Genomic DNA, 20,291 nt, shown 5'->3' on the forward strand with positions numbered 1-20,291 from the left:
TATTCTGGTCACATAGGCAGCTAAAGTCCAGTCAATAGGTAGCATCAATAAGCAAACCTGTAAGTGAAGGAGACTTCCAATAATTCCAGCCTCCAGCCTTCAAATTATTCCAGCCAAGCTCTGACCAAACTGCAAATTCATAAGCAAAATAAATACTGCTATTTTAAGCCAATAAGTTTAGGGGTGATTTGTTATACAAAAATACATAACTAGAACACACAAGTGAATTTTTTTGAAAATTCATCAAGATACATGCATAATTATTATATACTAGAGCAGTGATGGTGAACCTTTTGAGCTCGGCGTGCCAGCATTTTGAAAAACCCTAACTTAACTCTGGTGCCGTGTCACATATAGAAATTTTTTGATATTTGCAACCATAGTAAAACAAAGATTTATATTTTGGATATTTATTTTATATATTTAAATGCCATTTAACAAAGAAAAATCAACCAAAAAAATGAGTTCGCATGTCACCTCTGACACGCGTGTCATAGGTTCGCCATCACTGTACTAGAGGTCTGGTGCATGGATTCATGCACCGGTGGGGTCCCTCAGCATGGCCTGCAGGGATCGGCCAAAACCAGCAGTCCAACATCCCCCAAGGGATGTAGTAGTGTGTGAAATGGCAGGCAGCTGGGGAGGAGCCTGAGCCTGGGCCAGGTGCCACACCACTCCTGCTAATCCTGGCCGCACTGTGCCTGCCACCACCACTCAGTAGGCTTGCTGCTGCTCCGCCACTGCGCTCGCCAGCCATGAACCCAGTGTCTCACCAGCCGTGAGCCCAGCATCTGTCCCCTGATGGTCAGTGCATGTCATAGCGACCAGTGGACCGGTCATTTGGTCACTTACACTTTTATATATATAGATACACTTTTCTTATATACATGGTGTCCCAAAAAATGTTTATACACTTTAACAACCCATAGCTCAATTGATGTTTCTTTCTTTTCAGATTTAACCCATTGGAATTCATAATTATTAAAAATATGTATACAGCCCAGCTGGTGTGGCTCAGTGGTTGAACATCAAACTATGAAACAGGAGGTCATGGTTCGATTCCTGGTCAGGGTACATGCCCAAGTTGTGTGCAGGAGGCAATCAATGATTCTCTCTCATCATTGATGTTTCTAGCTCTCTTCCTTCTTCTCTGAAGTTAATAAAAATATATTTTTTAACTAAATAAAATAAAAATGTGTATACATTTTTTGGGACACTGTATATGTTAGGCAGGTTTGAATAAAATTTTGAAATAAAAATCATATCATGAAAACTAGCTCAAATTTCTCATCAAATTTTTAATAGATTGTATATAAATTCAATATTTGATATCTCCCTCATACTTTGCCTTTTTCTTATAATTATATAATAAAAGAAAATGTAACAATATTTTTCACCACACCCTATAGAGACAGCTCATAATCTCCATCAGTTTACCCTCACACTGCCCAATTCTGACTATTTATTATGTGTGGATATAAAAAATGTTGGGAAGCACTGTTATGCAATATCTGCCCAGCATCATTCCCTCTTCTTCTGTCAATAGGGTTCCATTGCCTATTGGGGAACTACCTCACTTCTGATCAACCAAGGTAGCTGAAACCTGATTCAGCTTTTTCTTTTTCTTTTTTTCTTAATATATTTTTACTGATTTCAGAGAATAAGGGAGAAGGAGAAACAGGTAGAAACATCAATGATGAGAGAGAATCATTGATCAGCTGCCTCCTGCACACCCCACACTAGGGATTGAGCCTGCAACTCAGGTATGTGCCCTGACCGGGAATCAAACGGTGACCTCCTGGTTCATAGGTGATGCGCAACGATTGAGCCACACCGGCCGGGCTTTCAGCATTTTCTTTAATTCTGTTATACTTTGCATCCTTCTAATAAATTTCTTATTTTAAGTTAGTAATATCTGGTCTCTAGTCTTTGCAACCTAAGAACACTTACTGATGTATATCTCCAATAGTAGAACACTGTGTAACATACAATTGAGAACAAATAAATATTAAATAAAATGTTTATAAATGATAATGCACAACTGATTTTTGGACAAAAGTACAAAGGCAACACAGTGGAAAAGAATAGCCTTTCAACAAATGTTGCTGAACAACTGATTATTCATTTGTAACAAATATGAACTTGGATCATTGTTGTAGCCCATAAATTAAAATTAGCCCTAGCCAGTTTAGCTCAGTGGATAGAAAGTCAACCTGGGGACTGAAGGGTCCCGGTTCGATTCCAGTCAAGGGTATATGCCTGGGTTGCAGGCTCGATCCCCCGTAAGGGGTGTGCAGGAGGCAGCCTACCAATGATTCCTATCATTGATGCTTCGATCTCTCTCTCCCTCTCCTTTCTTCTCTGAAATCAATAAAAATATATATTTAAAAAATAAATTCAAGCCCTGGCCAGGTAGCTCAGTTGATTAGAGTGTTGTCCCTATATGCCTAGGTTGAAAGTTTGATCCCAGGTCAGGGCACATATAAGAATCAACCAATGAATGCATAAATAAGTGGAACAACAAATTGATGTTTTGCTCTCTCTCTCAAATCAATAAATTTTTTAAAAAATTTTAAATAGTGGCCGAAACCGGTTTGGCTCAGTGGATAGAGCGTCGGCCTGCGGACTGAAAGGTCCCAGGTTCGATTCCGGTCAAGGGCATGTACCTGGGTTGCGGGCACATCCCCAGTAGGAGATGTGCAGGAGGCAGCTGATCGGTGTATCTCTCACATCGATGTTTCTAACTCTCTATCTCTCTCCCTTCCTCTCTGTGAAAAATCAATAAAATATATTTTTTTAAAAAATTTTAAATAGTGGCTATGGTAAATTTTTTAAAAATTAACTCAAAATGTATCATAGACCTAAATATACAGCCTAAACAAGAAAAATTCTAGAAGAACACAGGAAAAGGTCTTTGTGAGCCTAGAGTAGGTAAAGATTTCTTAGAAATTACACTAAAAGCACAACCATAAAAAAGATAGTTTGAACTTTATTAAAATTTAAAACTTATATTCTTCAAAATGTACTGTTAAGAGAAAGGGGGTGGGGGAAGCCACATACTGGAAGAAAATCTTTGTAAAGCCTATATCTGATAAAGAACTTGTTTCCAGAAAATATAAAGAACTCTAAAAACAAACAACCCAACTTTTTTTTTAATCCTTACCCTAGGACAGGGGTGGGCAACCTTTTTATGAGTGCGTGCCAAAACCAGAAAAATCTCTGACTCAAAATTCTTCTGCGTGCCAACCCTAATTTTTTGAGAACATATATACATGTACACTGATAGTCCGACAGAAAACTTTATGACTCCGTTTGATATTATCAGTGGGACTTTTGCTGCTGCATCACTGATGACAGAGATTTTACATCAGGTTTCTATTTCGTGACCTTCAAAGATACGCACAAGCTACTACTTTCACCCATCAGGCTACTCCTATTAGGAGACTTAACAAAATTCATCACTGAGAACAAAGATTCACAAGCGTATGTGGATGAAAACATGGAGAGCAATGCTGTTGCAAAGTGTTTTAAACAGGAAAAATTTTCTGGAATGGCATTCCAAGTCCTCAATAGTTCGTTTCGACACTTCTCTCTGGTACTCCTGTCTCTAATCACTTTTTTTCAATGTTTTCCAAGTTAACTCTAAGGTCAATAAATTTCTGCTTCCAAATTGAGCTACTCTGAAATTCAATCAACTGCATTTCAAAGTCAGCCATGTCTACCCATGAAAACATTTGTAAGTGCAGTTCCTCCAGTTTCATGCTGTCTGGAAACCTCATGAATTTTGCTGTCTCTTCCAGTTCTCTGAATTTCACAAATCTTGAGAAGAACTGCTCAATAGTTGACTCGATGATGTTTAAAAACTGCTTTTGAAGGTTTAGACAGTCTGTTCTGTCATCTTTTGGGAGGTCTTTGATGTGCCTCTTGAGGTTTGGGAAATTTCTAAATCTCTCACCATCCACATCCCTCTTAAAGACTTCCAGTTTCTTTTCAAAAGCCTTATGTAACCAAACATAACATCAAGTGTCTTGCCAGTTCCTTGTAATTTAACATTTAAGTCATTCAAATGTTCACAAAAATTGTAAATGGAAGATTATAAGAGAAGGTTTTGCATGCCAGCAAAAGTTACTGGCGTGCCATGTTTGACACGTGTGCCAGGGGTTGCCCACCCCTACCCTAGGACATGCTTAGAGAGAGGGAGGGAGGAAGGGAGAGAGAGAAAAACATTGATTGGTTGCCTTCTGTATGTGCCCCAACCAGGGATCGAATCCACAACTCAGGTATGTGCCCTGACCAGGAATCAAACCAGCAGCCCTTTGGTGCACAGGTAGACACTCAACCAACTGAGCCACTCTGGCCAGGCACTACCCAATTTTTTTAATGAAACAAAGATCTGAACAGACACCTCACCAAAAAAGATACACAGATGGCAAATAAGCACATAAAACGATGCTCAACTTCATTACTCACTAGGAAAATTCAAACCACAACAAGATATGACTACATACCTATTAGAACAGCTTAAATTAAAAATGATTGACATACCAAGTGCTGGTGAGGTTATGGAGGAAATGGGAATGTAAAATAGTACAACCACTCTGGAAAGCAATTCAGCAGTTTCTTACAAAGTTAAACATACATCTACCATGAGATCCAATCATTCCACCTCTAGATTTTTACCCCAGAAAAAAAAATGGAAATATACAGGGTTCGCAAAAGTAGGCTTACAGTTGCATTGTGACATTCCAATAAAGCTACTGCAATAATCATAACCTGCATGTCTTTTTTTACATACAAACAACTGTAAATCTACTTTTGCCCATTCCTGTATGTCCATATAAACAGTTGTATACACTGTTCATAGTAGCTTCACTGGTAACAGCCCAAAAGTAGATGCAATGCAAATGTCCATCAACAGGTAAGTGAATAAACAAATTGCAGTACATCCACATAATGGAATACATTCAGCAAAACAACTAAAAGGAATGAACTATTGATACACAGAACAACGTGGGTGAATGTCAAGATAATGATGCTAAGTATAAGAAACTAGACACCCCCAACCAAAATAATACATACTGTCTGATTCTGCTTACATAAAACTTTAGAAAATGCAAATGAACCTATCATGACAAAAAATGGATCAGTGGTTGCTTAGGTGTGAGAGGCAAAGAGGGATGGGGAAAAAGTTTAAAGGGACATGAGAAAACTTGAGGATGATGAATTTATTCATTTGATTGTAGTGATGATTTCAAGAGGGTATACATATGTCAAAACTTACCAAATTATATATTTTAAATATGCTCCATATATTTGTCAATTATACCTGAATAAAGCTGTCTTTTAAAAACTGCAACTCAGGTATCAGACTTTGCGGGGAGCAGAAAGGAAGCAGAATGAAAATCTGGGTTAAAGGCTTCAGTGAGGTTTGTGAGTTATCCAAGTATGCAAGGAATTCATGCTTCCCCTCCTTGGCCAAGCCTCAGCTGAGTTTAATGGGCCCTGCTATTCTCCAGAAATGGTAACAACCACCATTATTGTGTCTGTTTTCTGGAAGAGAATGACCCAAAGAGTATAAAATGAATTCCATGTCTTATGAGAGATTGTCAATTAAACATATAATCCAATTTATAAACATTTTAAAGAACTTTCTACTTGCAGAATGGTTTTAATATTGAGAGTGAACTTTTTTGCATGTGAATTCCAATACACACTAGTTATTTAATGAGCCTCAGTTTCCTCATTTGTGAAATACCATAATAAGAAAAAGCAGAAAAGATCAGACTTTGACACAATTATTAATTCCTTTGTTTGGGGCAGAGCCATCTTTCTTCCCCCTCTGCTCTGAGAGATATGCATTTATTCCCATCTCCACCAGCAGTAATTAACTTCAGTAAGTCAGGCTTCTCTCCCAGCCTGCATCCTTCCATCACTAGACTCCTTGAGAGAGGACTGAGGTCCCCAGTCTGGCTGACCATCACATTGGTCAAGATGACATTCTATCTCCACCAGACTCAGCTGTGACTAAGGACCACAGTAATGTGCTGGGCTGACACTGAGCTCTCTGAATTGTGTGTTCTAAGGGTTGCACTTGTCTTTCCAGACAATCATCTGTTGAATGACTAGATAGGGAAAATCTCAACATTATCCCATTTCTAATTGTAGGTGGAGGTAGTTTTCCAGGGTGGTCTGTGTTCTACAGAAGCAAAGCCATGTGGGCTTTGACTCTTTAAGGGAGAATACAAGAACCAGGGCCTACTGAACAGCTATTATGGTTGAGCCCACAGACTGCAGCATTAAGCAACTCGTGCTTAAATTTCTGAATGTCACTTCTTATTATATCCAAACCAAAAATTTTTCATCACAAATTAAAGCTATCTAATTTATTTAGTGGATATTAACTTGTTATAAATTACAACATTTTGGCCAAGCATTACCTTCAACACTAAAGGCAGCATTTATACACTAATTCAAAATTTTCCAGTGGTTCTCAAACCTTCTGACCCTTTAAATACAGTTCCTCATGTTGTGACCCAACCATAAAATTATTTTCGTTGCCACTTCATAACTGTAATGTTGCTACTGTTATGAATCATAATGTAAATATCTGATACGCAGGATGGTCTTAGGCGACCCCTGTGAAAGGGTCGTTCGACCGCCAAAGGGGTCGCGACCCACAGGTTGAGAACCGCAAAAGCTTGAATAATTCTGAGAAAACAAAGTTTTCCCCCTCTAAGTTAAGAATTTGAGAAGGCAAGATCTAAAATCAAACACAAATCAAGGAAGGTCCAAAAATGGTACAAACCTCAAAAAGCCTAACGGGCTTGGCACTAAGCTCCTCCTCCGTGCAAAGCCTGCCCACTTTGGTTGCTCCACTTTTCCTCAGACGCTGGAACCACGCCCCTCTCTGCGAGGTCCCGCCCCCCGCACCTGATGTTCGCTCCCATTGGGCAAAGCTGAATGCTGTGTACACCCCCGACACACGCACGTTTGACTGGGGCGTCTTTGCGCCTGCGCAGCAGCACCGTCGGGCGTCTGGGAACTGGGGGCTGGGGGAAGGGAGGCGGAGGTCAGGCCGAATCTTCCTCCGTAATAAGCAACGCGTCCCGCGGTCCTGGCTCCGTGGGTCCGGTCAGATCGGGCCTGGGCGCCGGAGCTGCTGTGGCTCCCGCCGCGGCGGGTGCGATGGAGGCCGTGCCGGAGCCCACCACGCTCGCCGGGGGAGGCCGAGACAGCCGGCGGTTCTAGTACATGAGTCGGCGGCGGCAGCGACGGCAGCCCGGGCTCTCCATGAGCGAGCGGCGGCGGCGACGGGTGCGGTGGCACCGGCGGTTTTCGGTCCCCGAGGAGGTACGAGGGGATTCGGCTTCCCGGTGGACGGAGGCTGTCGGGTGTGGAAACGCCATCCGCTGCCCCGTCCGCTAGCCCATTGCCAGCAGTCCCAGGCGCTCTGCGGGGCCCCTGCCTGGACGCAGACAGCGGCGTCCAGCCTTCCACCGGCTTCTGTTTCAGGGACCCGCCCGCAGTGCGGAGCCAGTGCTCGGTGCCAGGCCTTCCAGGGTGCGGCGGGCAGGGGGCAGGGTGGGCGTGGCCGGAGCGCGGACCGGGGGCTGAGCTGGGTGCCCACCGGGCCCGCAGCGGGTACCGTCCCTCCCCCCTCCTCACCACCCCTAAGCCCCGCGCCGCTTCGTGGTGGGGCGCGTGGCTGTCTTTCCCATTATTTCAGAGCGCTGATTGCAGACGGGACCTTTAGAACTCGCGAGCTTTTAGGGAGTCCGGCATTCAATACCTTGGGGAAATGGTATGGTTTTCACGACCAATGTGGGGTACAGATTGTCACCCCTGGAAAGGACCGCAGGAAAAGAGGTGGTGCTTTGCCAAGGAAATACCGTAAGAGGTCAGGGCAGTTCAGCAGGTTTATTCAAACTGGAGGCCCTGTTGAGGCAGGAAAATAAAGACGGCAGGATAACTCCTCCAAGATGTCCAATGCTGTGCCTAATGAGCGATCTTAGAAGGTGTGGCGAAAGCTAGTCAGGGCTTTGCAGGCATTTCTTCATCTTTTTAAGTAATTTTTAGTAATTCTTTGGGACACATCACCACATTAGTGCTGATACTAGATTAAGTGTCTTCTTGTTCTTCCAGTGCTCTCTACGCCCCTCTTTTTTATTTTTCCTGAAAAAGTCTAAAGAAGTTTCATTGCAAATATATAAAATTGTAGTTTAATTCTCTTAAAGTATAAATGTTGCTTTGTAGAGCTGTACTTACTCTTCATTGGGTCATGCCCAAAAGATAATTTGAAAAAAGGCACTAGAGATTTACGATTCCTTTTCAATGTAGTATGTAGGAGTGTGAACTCAAGCTCTCGATCCTATGACTTTGCTACAAAGTTCTTTAAAATTCAACAGAAATAAACCATGAAGAAATTTATTTTCATTTTTAAAGTATTTGAATGCCTTATGATACTTTTTTTCAAATCTGCCCTAGAAATATGTTAGTTCTGTAGAAGAAACTGAGTTTTGTGTTTTCTTAGGTTCCAGGTTTGCCACTCCCTCTGATTCCTAATTGGTTGACTAGAGCCAACCTGTTACTGTGTATAAACATCTACATTTCAGACTAAATATAGTATTGAATACTTTAGAGTGTAGAATATCTTCAAGCCAAAAATACTGTGTTTATATATCATATAACTGAATTTTTAGTCTACTACTGTTGTAAAATCAACTTGAACTAAATTTTTCCCGCAAATAAAATATACAGGTCCAAAGTATTGAGTGTTGGATTCATGTTATGCTTGGGAAGGTGTGGCACTTGAAAAGATGGTCAAAATAAGACACTGACCTCAGTCACTCACTTCTCTTTTCCTGTTCCTCAGATGCTTCCCTTTTTTCATGAAAAATATACTTTTCCATAAAAGTAATATATTGGAAAGTACTATGATGTTTTTAGTTGACTTTTTTTTATCCCAAGTAAAGCAGTTTTCTATTCAGTTTTATTAGGACATCACTCTATTTTTTTAAAAAATTTTGTTCTATATACCATACATATGACATGAACATGTGTGTTAGAATACTGTCAATTACTTTAAAAACAGAATACTTAGCTACACTCAGAGTTGGGGGAAGGATATGTACCAATTTAAACAGAGAGGACACCTCAGTTCATTCCCAAAACATGCAGAGAAGGGCATCAGGATACTTACCAAGTTCTGAATCAAATCTTCACAGCACGGCCTCAAATTGTCGGATATATAACGTGGTCCTAGATTGTAAGTAAAAATCCCAAAGTACATATAAATAATATTTGTATTAGTTGTGCTACTATTCAGTTAAGTCTCATGATTACTCTTCCTATGTTATCTTTCAAAGCTAATTGGTAATTATTCTGTAGCCCAAATAAGGGTTCCATTACAGTTCATTTTATAAGTAAAACTACACATATTAACAAGAAAATGAAGTACAGCTTGTATTTTGGAGGATGGAAGAAGTTTACATTAGGAATACCAAAACCAAATTTAGATTGTATCTTTAAATAGTTTTACCTTCATTTAAGACTGCTTATTACAGGGTTTTCCTATATCATCGAAAAAATCTGCAGTATAATATAAAGGCCTCTCCAAAAAAAAGGTTGCAGTTTCTTTTTTTTCCCCATCTTTATTGTTGAGAGTATTACAGATGTCCCCCCCACACACTTTTCCCCCATTGCCCTGCTCCACCCGGTTTTCACTCGCCCAGGCCTTCACCACCCTGTTGTCTGTGTCCATGGGTATTGCATATATGCATATAAATTCTTTGGTTAGTCTCTTCCTGCCCACTCCCCCAGACTCCTTACCTCTGAGATTACCTCAGATTTGCCAGTCTGTTCCATGTTTCCATGCCTCTGGTTTTATTTTATTCATCAGTTCATTAGACTCCACATATAAGTGAGCTTATGTGACATTTATCTTTCTGACTGGCTTATTTCACTTAGACCAGTGGTTCTCAACCTCCTGGCCCTTTAAATACAGTTCCTCATGTTGTGACCCAACCATAAAATTATTTTCGTTGCTGCTTCATAACTGTAATGTTGCTACTGTTATGAATCGTAATGTAAATATCTGATATGCAGGGTGGTCTTAGGCGACCCCTGTGAAAGGGTCGTTCGACCGCCAAAGGGGTCGTGACCCACAGGTTGAGAACCGCTGGCTTAGACTAATAGTCTCCAGGTCCCTCCATGCTGTCTCAAAGGGTAAGAGATCCTTCGTTTTTAAAGCTGCATAGTATTTCGTGGTATAAATATACCACAGCTTTTTTATCCACTCATCTACTGATGGGCACTTGGGCTGTTTCCACAGCTTAGCTATTATAAATTGTGCTGCTATGAACATAGGGGTGCATATATTCTTTCTGGTTGTTTTGGGATTCTTAGAATATATTCCTAGAAGTGGGTTTTCCTATATCACAGACGAAAATCTTCAGTATAATTAATATAAGAGCCTATCAAATAGCCATTCAGTACCTCGAAAAAAGGTTGCAGCTTCTGAAGTGGTCTTTTCAAAGACCATGTATATTGCCCCCAAAATGACTCATAGCTAGAATTGTCTTAAGATATTTTTGTTGGATTGGGAGGCCATCTAACCAAATTTAATTTAAATCTTTAGATAGCTTTATTTTCATTTAAACATATCATATGTAATCACATACATGTTCTACTTTTAATTTTTAAAAATGCAGGATGAAGACACTGTTTGAAGAGATCAAAGCATCAATTAAAAATAACTATAATCAAGATCGCTCATTTTGGAGGCCTGTTCTTCCTTGGGGAGGTGTTTTTACTATCAAAGCTGGCCGCAAAGCAGTATCCTGTACACCACTCTATGTTGAAATAAGACTGAAAAATACCTGCACCATAGATGGATTCTTGATGTTATTATATGTCATTCTTCATGAAAATGAAAATTTTCCCAGGGAACTCTCTCTTCATTTAGGTAGAGAGTTTGTAGACTGTTTTCTTTATTTAATGGACACCTACAGTTTTACAACTGTGAAGCTACTTTGGATTTGGGACAAGATGGAAAAACAGCAATATAAATCTGAAGTTCATAAAGCTTCATTAATAATCGATTTGTTTGGGAATGAACATGATAATTTTACAAAAAATCTCGAAAATCTCATGTCTACCATACAAGAGAGTTACTGTTCCAATTGGCGATGCCCAATTCGAGTGCAGGAAGATCAGCAGCGTACAATTAATATAAAGTAAGTTTCTCTAAAAGCCTTTTATCTGCTCTAAAGTTTGTTTTGTCACTTTTTAAAAATAAAAAAAAATTATTTTTTTTTTTTGTTAATCCTCACCTGAGGATAATTTTTCCATTGATCTTTTAGAGAGAGGGAAAGAGAGAGGGAAAGACAGAGAGAAACATCGATGTGACAGAAACACATCAATTGGTTGCTTCCTTCAGATTTCCTGACCAGGGCCCAGGCAAGGGAGGAGCCTGCAACCTAGGTTCATGCCCTTGACCAGAATCGAACTTGGGACCCTTTGGTGCACAGGCCAATGTTCTTTCCATTGAGCCAACCAACCAGGGCTGTTTTGTCACTTTTAGAAACAGTATACAACTTTTTTAATGAAGTGCTATAAATATAAATATATAGTCCAAGTACTTCTTAAAGTACAACACTGTAATTAGACAAATCAACCACACAAATTCAAGACTCTTTAGTCCCATGACAGAAATATCCAAACATCTTAGAATTTACTTTACAAAACCAACTGATAACCATTTCGCTTGCAAAGTAATGAATTATTGAGAGTGCAAAATATATTGCCCTTTGATTTACTAATGTGATTTTGTAGATAATGAATTTCTGCATCACAAATGTAACCTCTTGAAAAACACTATCCAATATGTGTTTCCAATGTAATGTTTCACCTTTTGAATAGATCTATGTTGAGTGGGCTAGTTCTACATGAATAAGAAAATTGAGCCGTGGCTCGGTTGGTGGCGGGTTTGATTCCAGGTCAGGGCATATACCCAGGTTGTGGGTCTGATCCCCCATGGGGGCACGTATGGGAGCAACTGATCTCTCTCTCTCTCTCTCTCTCTCTCTCTCTCTCTCTCTCTCTCTCTCTCTCTCTCTCTCCCTCTCCCCCTCCCTCCCTCCCTCTCTCCCTCACCCTCTCCCTCTTTCCCTCTCCCTCTCCCTCTCCTTCTCCCTCTCCTTCTCCCTCTCTCCTTCCCCCCCCTTCCTCTAAAATCAATTTTTAATTATTTTTTTTTTAAATCCGTTTTAAAAAAAGATTGAAAGTACTCCATGTACTTTCAATAATTATAGACAGAAATCACAAACTTAGAACCTTAACACCTGGAGATGTGGCTATGAGGAGCATTTTCACTGGCTAGGAAAGGTGCTGGTAGCCTAAGTATTTTTCGCTTTCAGAACGAAGGCAGACCTCCAGGCTAGTAAATGACAGGGAGGAAGGCCAAACTGGCAAGCCCTATGGAGTGTTAGGAAACATTAAAGCCCCCAAGGGACATGAGCTGGAAAAGGGATAATTGTCAGTGAAAAAACAGGACAGAAAAACAAACTCAAACACATTGTTGTCAGAAATTGTATTTGGCCCTATGGTCCAGAAAAACAGCCTAATAGATTGTTCTATTTGAAGGATATACCTCACATACACTAACTTACTAAGTTCATATTTCTTTATTGCACATTTACTTTAATATTATAATATCATGGTACACTGAAGATATTTTATTCTTTTTAGAGTCAATGTCTCTTTTTTTCTGAAATATACTTTGTCCATTTTCCTGTATTGCTGATATAAGGATGTTGATTTTCAAATCAGGCAAAAAAGTTCTGTTACTTAAAACCACAACTTAAAGTATTTCAGAAATTTGTCTTGTTTTTTAAAAAACTAATATTTTAATCTGAATATGTTTTGAAACTATAGTGAAATATTTATAGTACTATATTAATACTAATATTTTGTGTTTCTCAATAAAATATTTTATTATACTCTACTTTTTAAGCTTTTGCATATTTTATTTAATCCTATATTTAAAACAACTTCTGAAATAGGTGGAAAAAAGTTTTTTAATAAATCAAGTAAGTGAGGCCAACAGTGGCTGCAACTTAGGCTAGCAATTTTAGTAACTAATCAGCTGCCTTCCTGATTCTGGGTCCTAATTTCTTCCCCCTTCTGCTAAATTCTCTGGAAATTTTTTTAAAGTAACAACTACTGCAGATTTCAGCATCAGTTTACAGAAAGATTTAATATTTCTTGGAAAGCTTCATGCATTGACATTTATTAAATGTAACTGGTTTCTCTACTATTTACAAGAAGTACAAAGATGAGTAACAGAGGTTATACTTTTATTGGATTTGCTAATAATGAATTGACCTGTAAATTTTGTAATCCTAATAATGTATTTGCCTGTAAAATGTTGAAGCAGTTCTTACATGCATTTTGCAATTCTTGTAGTCCTCCCCAAGAAATTCCACATGGAAACTTGATACGACTGGCTGTGGCTGAGTTATTCTGTTCCAGGATTGAACTGTGTGAAGAGCGGGGGTGAGTATATGACATTTAAGATGAAAGTATTCTGTGTTTTTTATAAAGAAACCTGGACTGATATCTCTTTGATGTTAATACTATATGAAATAGATACTCATAAGTATTTAGGAAGTCTAATATTTTTAAAATCTTAACACCTTCTAGTTTCCTATACTTATTCTGCATTGTCATTACCAAGTAGAATATAATACTACTGGAGGCCCAGCGCACAAAATGGTGCATGGGAGAGTAGGCCTAGCCTGCGATCCAGGCCATCTTCTGCTGCTTGCCAGTCACCAGTCCCGCCCTGCCGCCACCCACTTCACTTCCCCGTAGTTCCCTGTGGTTCCCCGTTCACCATCCAGCAATCGGAGTCTGCGGGCTGGGGGGAGAGACCAAGAGGTCGGTCATTCTGCCCACTCACCAGTCCCCAGTCCCGCCCCGCCGCCACCCACCCCAGTTCCCCGTGGTTCCCCGTGGTTCCCCGTTGGCCATCCAGTGATCAGAGCCTGTGGGATGGGGGTTGGGATCGAGAGGTGGTCAATACACCTCCTAACGACTGGTTGATCAATCGTTCTGGTCATTAACGCCATTATGGTTGCTGGCCTTTTATTATATAGGATAGTTAATTGATGAATACAAAGCAAATGCCTTTTCTTTTTTTCCCCACTGCTGAGTAGGTACAATAAAACCTTGCTTAACCGGAACCCAGATAGTCGGCACCCTCAATTAACTGGATTTTTTCTGCACTCCTCATTTAGGAGAAAGGTAAATTGCAACCAAAAAATTTAATAAAATTTTTTAAAAATAGAAATCCAAAGGGGTAGAAAGAATATATTCATCCCAACCTCTTAATTTCTATATCTACATTATTGTACAATGAGAATAAATATTTAGAATGATGATCTTACAGCTAATTAATCACTGAAGAAGGAAAGAATAAAATATTTTCAGTTAATTGTACTTGAGTTCAGAGAGTGAACTAATGTATTTTAGCAACCAATACTAAAGCAAAATGGTTTTCCTGTTAATTTTGTTTAGTCAGTGATGTTAACCAAAATACTATACCCTGAACATTCCGGTTAATCGAGATTTTACTGTATAACTGTATTTGTTGAATTCTGATCCATATGCTTAATACCTGATGCTGCTAAGAAAATAGAATTTGCTTCATTCAATGGCAAAAGGAAGCAATTAGGAAATTATATCTCGTCTAAAGAGGCCTGTAAGAATCCTATTTTCACATCTCTGTCATTATTTCCCTTTGAAACCATCTTAGATAAAGAAAAATGTATCTAAAAATAAAAGCTACTCACTTTTATAGCCTAGATAAAGCAGCTAGCTTTTCCTGGAGTTTTTAAAAGTATCATTTCTTGCATATAGAATCTTAGAGCTTGTAAACTTCTGGAAATAGATATACAAGGGTGTGCAAAAGTAGATTTACAGTTTGAATACAAATAAATAATACAATCTATATAATAAAAGCCTAAGCAACCGTTACGGCGGAACGACCAGAACGACCGGTCACTGTGATGCGCACTGACCACCAGGGGGCAGACGCTCAACACAGGAGCTGCCCCCTGATGGTCAGTGCCCTTAGACAGACGCCAGGCTCATGGCTGGTGAGTGCAGCAGCAGTGGCAGGAGCCTCTCCCGCCTCCACCGCATGCTAAGGAGCAGCGAGCCGAGTGGTAAGGAGCAGCGATCAGGCGGGTGGTAAGGAGTGAGGGCTCCCAGACTGCAAGAGGGCGCAGACCGGGCTGAGGGGGCCCCCCCACCCCGCCCCCCGCGCACTGCATAAATTTCATGCACCGGGCCTCTAGCACTAAATAATAATACAAGAATAAACTGTTTTGTGAACTCACAACTCTAAACCTACTTTTGCCCACCTTGTATAAAGGTATTAATATAGCTACACTATTACCCATGCCTAAAATAGATATTTATGCTTATGACATGAAGTAATAAAGACAACCCAAAAGTGATAAAAGGCAGCTTTATTCCAAGTTTAATAAAGCTCATGCCTACTTTCAATTTTAGGTGTGGTGGCTTAAGAGAATTCTCCCAACGAGTTTTCTGTCATGGGGCACCTCCTTTTGTTGTCTTAAATATGCAGCATTGGAAATCTGAAGATCTGGCATATGTACCCTATTATTTGGATTTATCTGATCACAAGTAGGTGGTTTTTTGTTTGTTTTGTAAAATTAGTGAAAAATAAATTTATTTTATGTTTTTCTGCTATTCTGGTATGACTTCTTCTAGCCCGTAAGGAAATATTATTTAGATCATGGCTGTCTTTAAATTTGTGTATACTGAATAGGATCAGCATCTACTACAGGAAGTTAGTTGCCGACAGGGTGCATATTGGTTAGGTGCTTAAATTATGGAATAGAAAGAATTGGGTTCAAACCCAGCCCCACCATTTATAAGCTATGTGACTGTGGACCAGTAAGGTCACATAGCTTATAAAACAAGTTTACTTATCAGTTTTCTTATCTGTAAAGCAGAGATGACAATATCTATTTATCTGGGGTGCCATTACTGTGAGGATTTAATTTACATAGCACACGAAAATGTTTAGGATAGTACCTATATATAGTAAACAGTAAATTCTGATTATTACTGGTATTTCAAGTCAAAGTAGTATATGGTATGAAGTCATCATTTAAAAATAAAATATTACTGGCTCTGGCCAGGTAGCTCAGTTGGTTGGAGCATTGTCCCAATGCGCCAGGTTTACAGGGTTCAATCCCCAGTCAGGGCATCTTTAAAAAAATTTTTAAATAAAATGTTACCATCATTATTATAGATAAAAATATCTGCATACAAATTAGGACATGCAGGGTTCCTTTAACTTTTTGCTTTAAAAGTTTTTTGTGTGTTTTCTCTTAATAGAACCATACAGGTTATGAATTAAGTTTTTTTTTTAATTCTTAAATTATATCAATTTTTTAAATTCTTAAATGTTTTATTCTTAATTACCCATTATTGTACATTAGTTTTTTTAGATGGATATCTTTTTCAGGGAATACAATGCAAACAATCTCAATTTTTTTTCCTTAGTTAAGAATTTAAGGAATATTTCTCTTAAGAACAAAGTATTGTAATTTTCTGCTACACTTTGTCATTGAATTTACAGGTATTTGTTGGAAGGTGCCACATTATTTAACAAAGAGGAACATCATTATTCTGCAGCTTTCCAGATTGATGGACATTGGATGCATTATGATGGCCTCAGAAATGTGAATTTAATTTTGTTAAATAAACCCCCAGAGTTTCTCCTCTTGTCATCATTGGTTTATATTCGAGCAGCAGAGAAATAAATATAGACTGATGCTAAATTTAATTGTTTTCCCTCCTGCCCATGCTCCCTAAGATGAAGGGCTTTTATTTTCTATATACTTGGTATCCAAGAAAAATAGTTCAACTATATTAGTTTCAGAGGTGTATTTTCCAGTGTTTAGCCCCAGGTAAATATTTTATATGGAGAATCTATGCAAAAATGTTTGTATTTCTTTTTTCTATATCGTGGGTTATTTTTATACAAGCATATTTTATGTTGAGAGAAAATATATCTTTGTATTTTTTATTTATATGTACCTCAAAGGTTTTTTTTTACAATTCTGTCCTTGAATCTAAGAAAATACTTTGTCATTGAATTCTCAAAATTTTTGTTTATATTCAGCTAAAACCTGGGTACAAGTCACTGTTTCAGTTTATATAAATTTCACAGTTCAAAATGTATTTGACTTTATTTCTTTGCCCTACCTCACTATAATCCAAAGTGCACTATTGGATTCGTATGTATTTGAATGTACAGGTTATAGATGGCTTAGTCTATTTTACCTGTTGTTTTGCCTAATTTTTAAAAATTTTGGTGAGAATGATTTTTCTGGGCTTGAATAATTTTTTACAATGGCAAATTCCTTTAACCACTTGCTAAAGTATTATAAACCTGCCAGTGGATTTTAAGTGTTAACTAAGTTCCTGAGCGTAATTGGAGTTATTGTTCAAAATAAATTATATAACTAATCTAAATATCTATCTCCTAATTAAATGTAATGGAAATTCTCCAGTAGAAATGTATTTTTCAGATAAGACAACCATAAAAAAAATTAGGCAACTGGATGTTTACTAATGTTGGATTAACAGTAGAAATGTACTTTAAATATATACTTAAGAAAAAATGGGTGCTTGGGAATATTTCTTTTCCTAGTAAGTCATACTGCTACAGGGAAAAAAAAGACACTTAAATTTTTATAGTAATATCTGCTAGCTCCCTTATAAATAGTAAATTGGTAAAATCAGGCTTTAATTTGCAATAAAAATCACTAGAATTGTATAGATAACAGAATATTGTGTTTCTCTTCAAAGACCCTAAGATCTCTCTTTTGTGATGTAAAGGAAAAAATTAAGTAATGTTCTTAAGGAAAAATATTTTTTGAAGTTAATTCCAATTTTTTTGTGTTTACATTTCATTTCTACCATAGGTTTTGGGTTGAGATTGAGCACAACATATTGGAGATTTCTATATGATAACCCAGGTCACTGCCATATACCAAATTGCTAAGTTTTAATTTAGTAAATTAAGTCTTAAATTGGCATAGTGCCATACTGAGAGAATATACCGAAGATTGGATAAATGTGAGTGAAAATTTGTTGAGAATGCCTCACTTTGAGCAAATACTAAGAAAATTCCTTTTTTACATAAGATTAAAAATACTGATTTATTTTACAAAAAACTTCACCCCAAAGTTTATTTAAATAGTTCCCCACGTGTGTTTAAATAGAATTTGATTTGCAGTAAACTTTTCTAGGGACACCTTATTGCATGAATCAGAGTATACAGAAACACAAATTCTAGTATATACATAAATGGTATCATTAACAAAATTATTCCTACTGCAGATTTATTTTTTTAGGAATTGCACTTTATTTGGAATGATGTTAGTTTATCACAAAACAGTGACTTACCTACCTCACAGGGTTGTTGTGAGGAATTAGATATTTGTTAAAAACTTGACTACCTTGAACATGCTAATAAACGTATTTTTTCTACCTCTTTCATGTACAGGAAAGTCTCCCAGATTCTTACTAATGAACTTTTCAGATCTTTTTTATTATTATTTAGACAGTAGCTCCTATGAGTAATGGATTTATTAATGTGTAATGGAATTTTTAAGTATGTCTTCTGGACCCCAGATGGCTGGGGTTTTAAGGTAATAGGTAGTTAATTTTTATGGTAATGGTTGATTGGTAGAAAGAAAAAATTATTCCTGCTGACCAAATAGTAGAAAAGGGGTGAAAAAGAATGAATTCGATTATTGGCAGAATGTTAAGGTGAGGGCATGGAACATTCTTTATAACCTTAAACACCCTTAGAGAAATTGGGGTGAAGGGGCAAAGTTCTGAGGGAATAATCAGAATATATTTTTAATCAAAATGCCACAAATCATAATTATACCTATGGGGAAAGCAAAAATGATTTTTAAACCCTGGCCTCAGAGGGGTATAAAGAATAAATACAGCAAATTTAAGGAGGAATTTCCAGTTTCTCTTCAGAAAAAGAAAACTTTTCCCTCCCAATTTAGCAGATGATCTTACTTAGATGTATCCTTCAGGGTGACTTTTCACTATTAATTATTAGACTTTATTTAATATCTGAGGCCTTCTCACTGCATCTGATCCTATCAAAGAGGAAAAAAACTAAAGGTAACTGACTACAGGCAAGCTTTGCATGCTTATTAGGGTAAATTCTATATCTATTACATTCTCAGATTATGAGCAAACAACTAAGCTATATAAGCAGATAACTACTATGACATAAAAAGCTGTACTTATTAAACATATTGACAGTTTAGTTTTATAATTAAATGAACTCATGACAGTTTTTTGAAAATAACTGTAATACACTATAAGAAGAAAGGGTGAGCAGTTCACATAAAAATGACTGCAACAAGTATTAAATTACAGCCAAAGCAAACGTATACACAGTGTGGCAAAAGTAGGTTTACAGTTGTTTGTATGGAAAATAATACAAGAATAAACTCTGTCTCGCCTACTCACAACTATAACCCTACTTTTGCCTCACCTTGTATTCTCATCATCCTTTATTAATGCTCCAACATTTAAAATCAGCATCAAATGTTTCTGCATTAAAAGCTAAACTCACATAGCTTTTGAAGTGCATCTTAATGCTGCCTTACTAACAGGTTCCAACCCACCCTGCTGACCCCGGGTTCACTAGGGTCACCTGGACAGCTTTTAACTTCACATTTTAATTTGATTCTGAGGAAAACATAAACTTTTACTCTATCTCTGGGAAATTAAGAAAAAAGTTAGTTGGGGAGTCTCTGTAAAGTAATTTCTTTATATGCTGATAAGTACCTGAGTGGGTATATTAGGTTATTTACCCTCAATGAGCAATCAGTTCTATAGACTTCCATTCTTTCCTCAGTGAGGTCTGCTGGAAGCTATCAAGAGGAATTATCTTGAAAATGAAAAAGTGAGCAGCTCTTTAGGGCCCTCAAAAGTGATATGGACTAGAATAGGAGCTTGGGAGCAAATGACCTGTGCAGTCAAGTTAGCCATGGTAGAATTAGAAATCTGCTGTTCCACCCAGCCAGCATGGCTCAGTGGTTGAGTGTCGACCTATGAACCAGGAGGTCACAGTTCGATTCCTGGTCAGGGCACATGCCAGGGTTGCAGACTCAATTCCCGGGGCAGGGGGGGGGGGGGGGGGGGGGGGGCGGGGG

The 20,291-nt window shown here is 38.2% G+C and overlaps 2 protein-coding genes across 4 annotated transcripts; one reads left to right on the top strand and one right to left on the bottom strand.

Annotated features, from left to right (window-relative positions):
* Positions 1–5,210: 5,210 nt before the first annotated feature.
* On the bottom strand, positions 5,211–10,540 carry LOC118667901 (ribonucleoprotein RB97D-like). The gene is made up of 3 exons (XM_036331646.1): positions 10,495–10,540; positions 6,806–7,709; positions 5,211–5,550 (listed from the first exon to the last, which is right to left on the bottom strand). The coding sequence occupies exons 1-2, from the start codon at positions 10,538–10,540 to the stop codon at positions 6,883–6,885; spliced, it is 873 nt and encodes a 290-aa protein (XP_036187539.1). The 3' UTR covers positions 5,211–5,550; positions 6,806–6,882.
* Positions 7,213–18,607, top strand: CUNH14orf28 (chromosome unknown C14orf28 homolog). Of its 3 annotated transcripts, XM_036346751.1 has the most exons (6): positions 7,213–7,350; positions 10,710–11,234; positions 13,465–13,554; positions 14,217–14,304; positions 15,577–15,711; positions 16,676–16,811. In XM_036346751.1, the coding sequence occupies exons 2-5, from the start codon at positions 10,711–10,713 to the stop codon at positions 15,664–15,666; spliced, it is 792 nt and encodes a 263-aa protein (XP_036202644.1). In that variant the 5' UTR covers positions 7,213–7,350; position 10,710; the 3' UTR covers positions 15,667–15,711; positions 16,676–16,811. The 3 variants fall into 3 exon arrangements, with proteins under 3 accessions (XP_036202644.1, XP_036202633.1, XP_036202640.1); XM_036346740.1 differs by lacking the exon at positions 14,217–14,304 and having other exon boundaries at positions 16,676–18,607; XM_036346747.1 differs by lacking the exons at positions 7,213–7,350; positions 14,217–14,304 and adding an exon at positions 7,709–9,265 and having other exon boundaries at positions 16,676–18,607.
* The last annotated feature ends 1,684 nt before the right edge of the window (positions 18,608–20,291 follow it).

The sequence above is a fragment of the Myotis myotis genome, unplaced genomic scaffold (assembly GCF_014108235.1).
Source record: "Myotis myotis isolate mMyoMyo1 unplaced genomic scaffold, mMyoMyo1.p scaffold_m19_p_1, whole genome shotgun sequence".
NCBI classification, from domain to species: Eukaryota; Metazoa; Chordata; class Mammalia; order Chiroptera; family Vespertilionidae; genus Myotis; species Myotis myotis.

What these genes read in the sequence shown, in the direction of transcription:
- LOC118667901 (XM_036331646.1), bottom strand. Translation starts at nt 10,540, where the DNA reads ATGGTCTTTGAAAAGACCACTTCAGAAGCTGCAACCTTTTTTCGAG. An exon ending in AGCTGCAACCTTTTTTCGAG is followed by an intron (nt 7,710 to 10,494) that starts GTACTGAATGGC and finishes ATAATGGGAAAG; the next exon opens with ACAGCCACGCGCCCCACCAC.
- CUNH14orf28 (XM_036346740.1), top strand. Translation starts at nt 10,711, where the DNA reads ATGAAGACACTGTTTGAAGAGATCAAAGCATCAATTAAAAATAACTAT. An exon ending in GAACTGTGTGAAGAGCGGGG is followed by an intron (nt 13,555 to 15,576) that starts GTGAGTATATGA and finishes TTTCAATTTTAG; the next exon opens with GTGTGGTGGCTTAAGAGAAT. An exon ending in TTGGATTTATCTGATCACAA is followed by an intron (nt 15,712 to 16,675) that starts GTAGGTGGTTTT and finishes TTGAATTTACAG; the next exon opens with GTATTTGTTGGAAGGTGCCA.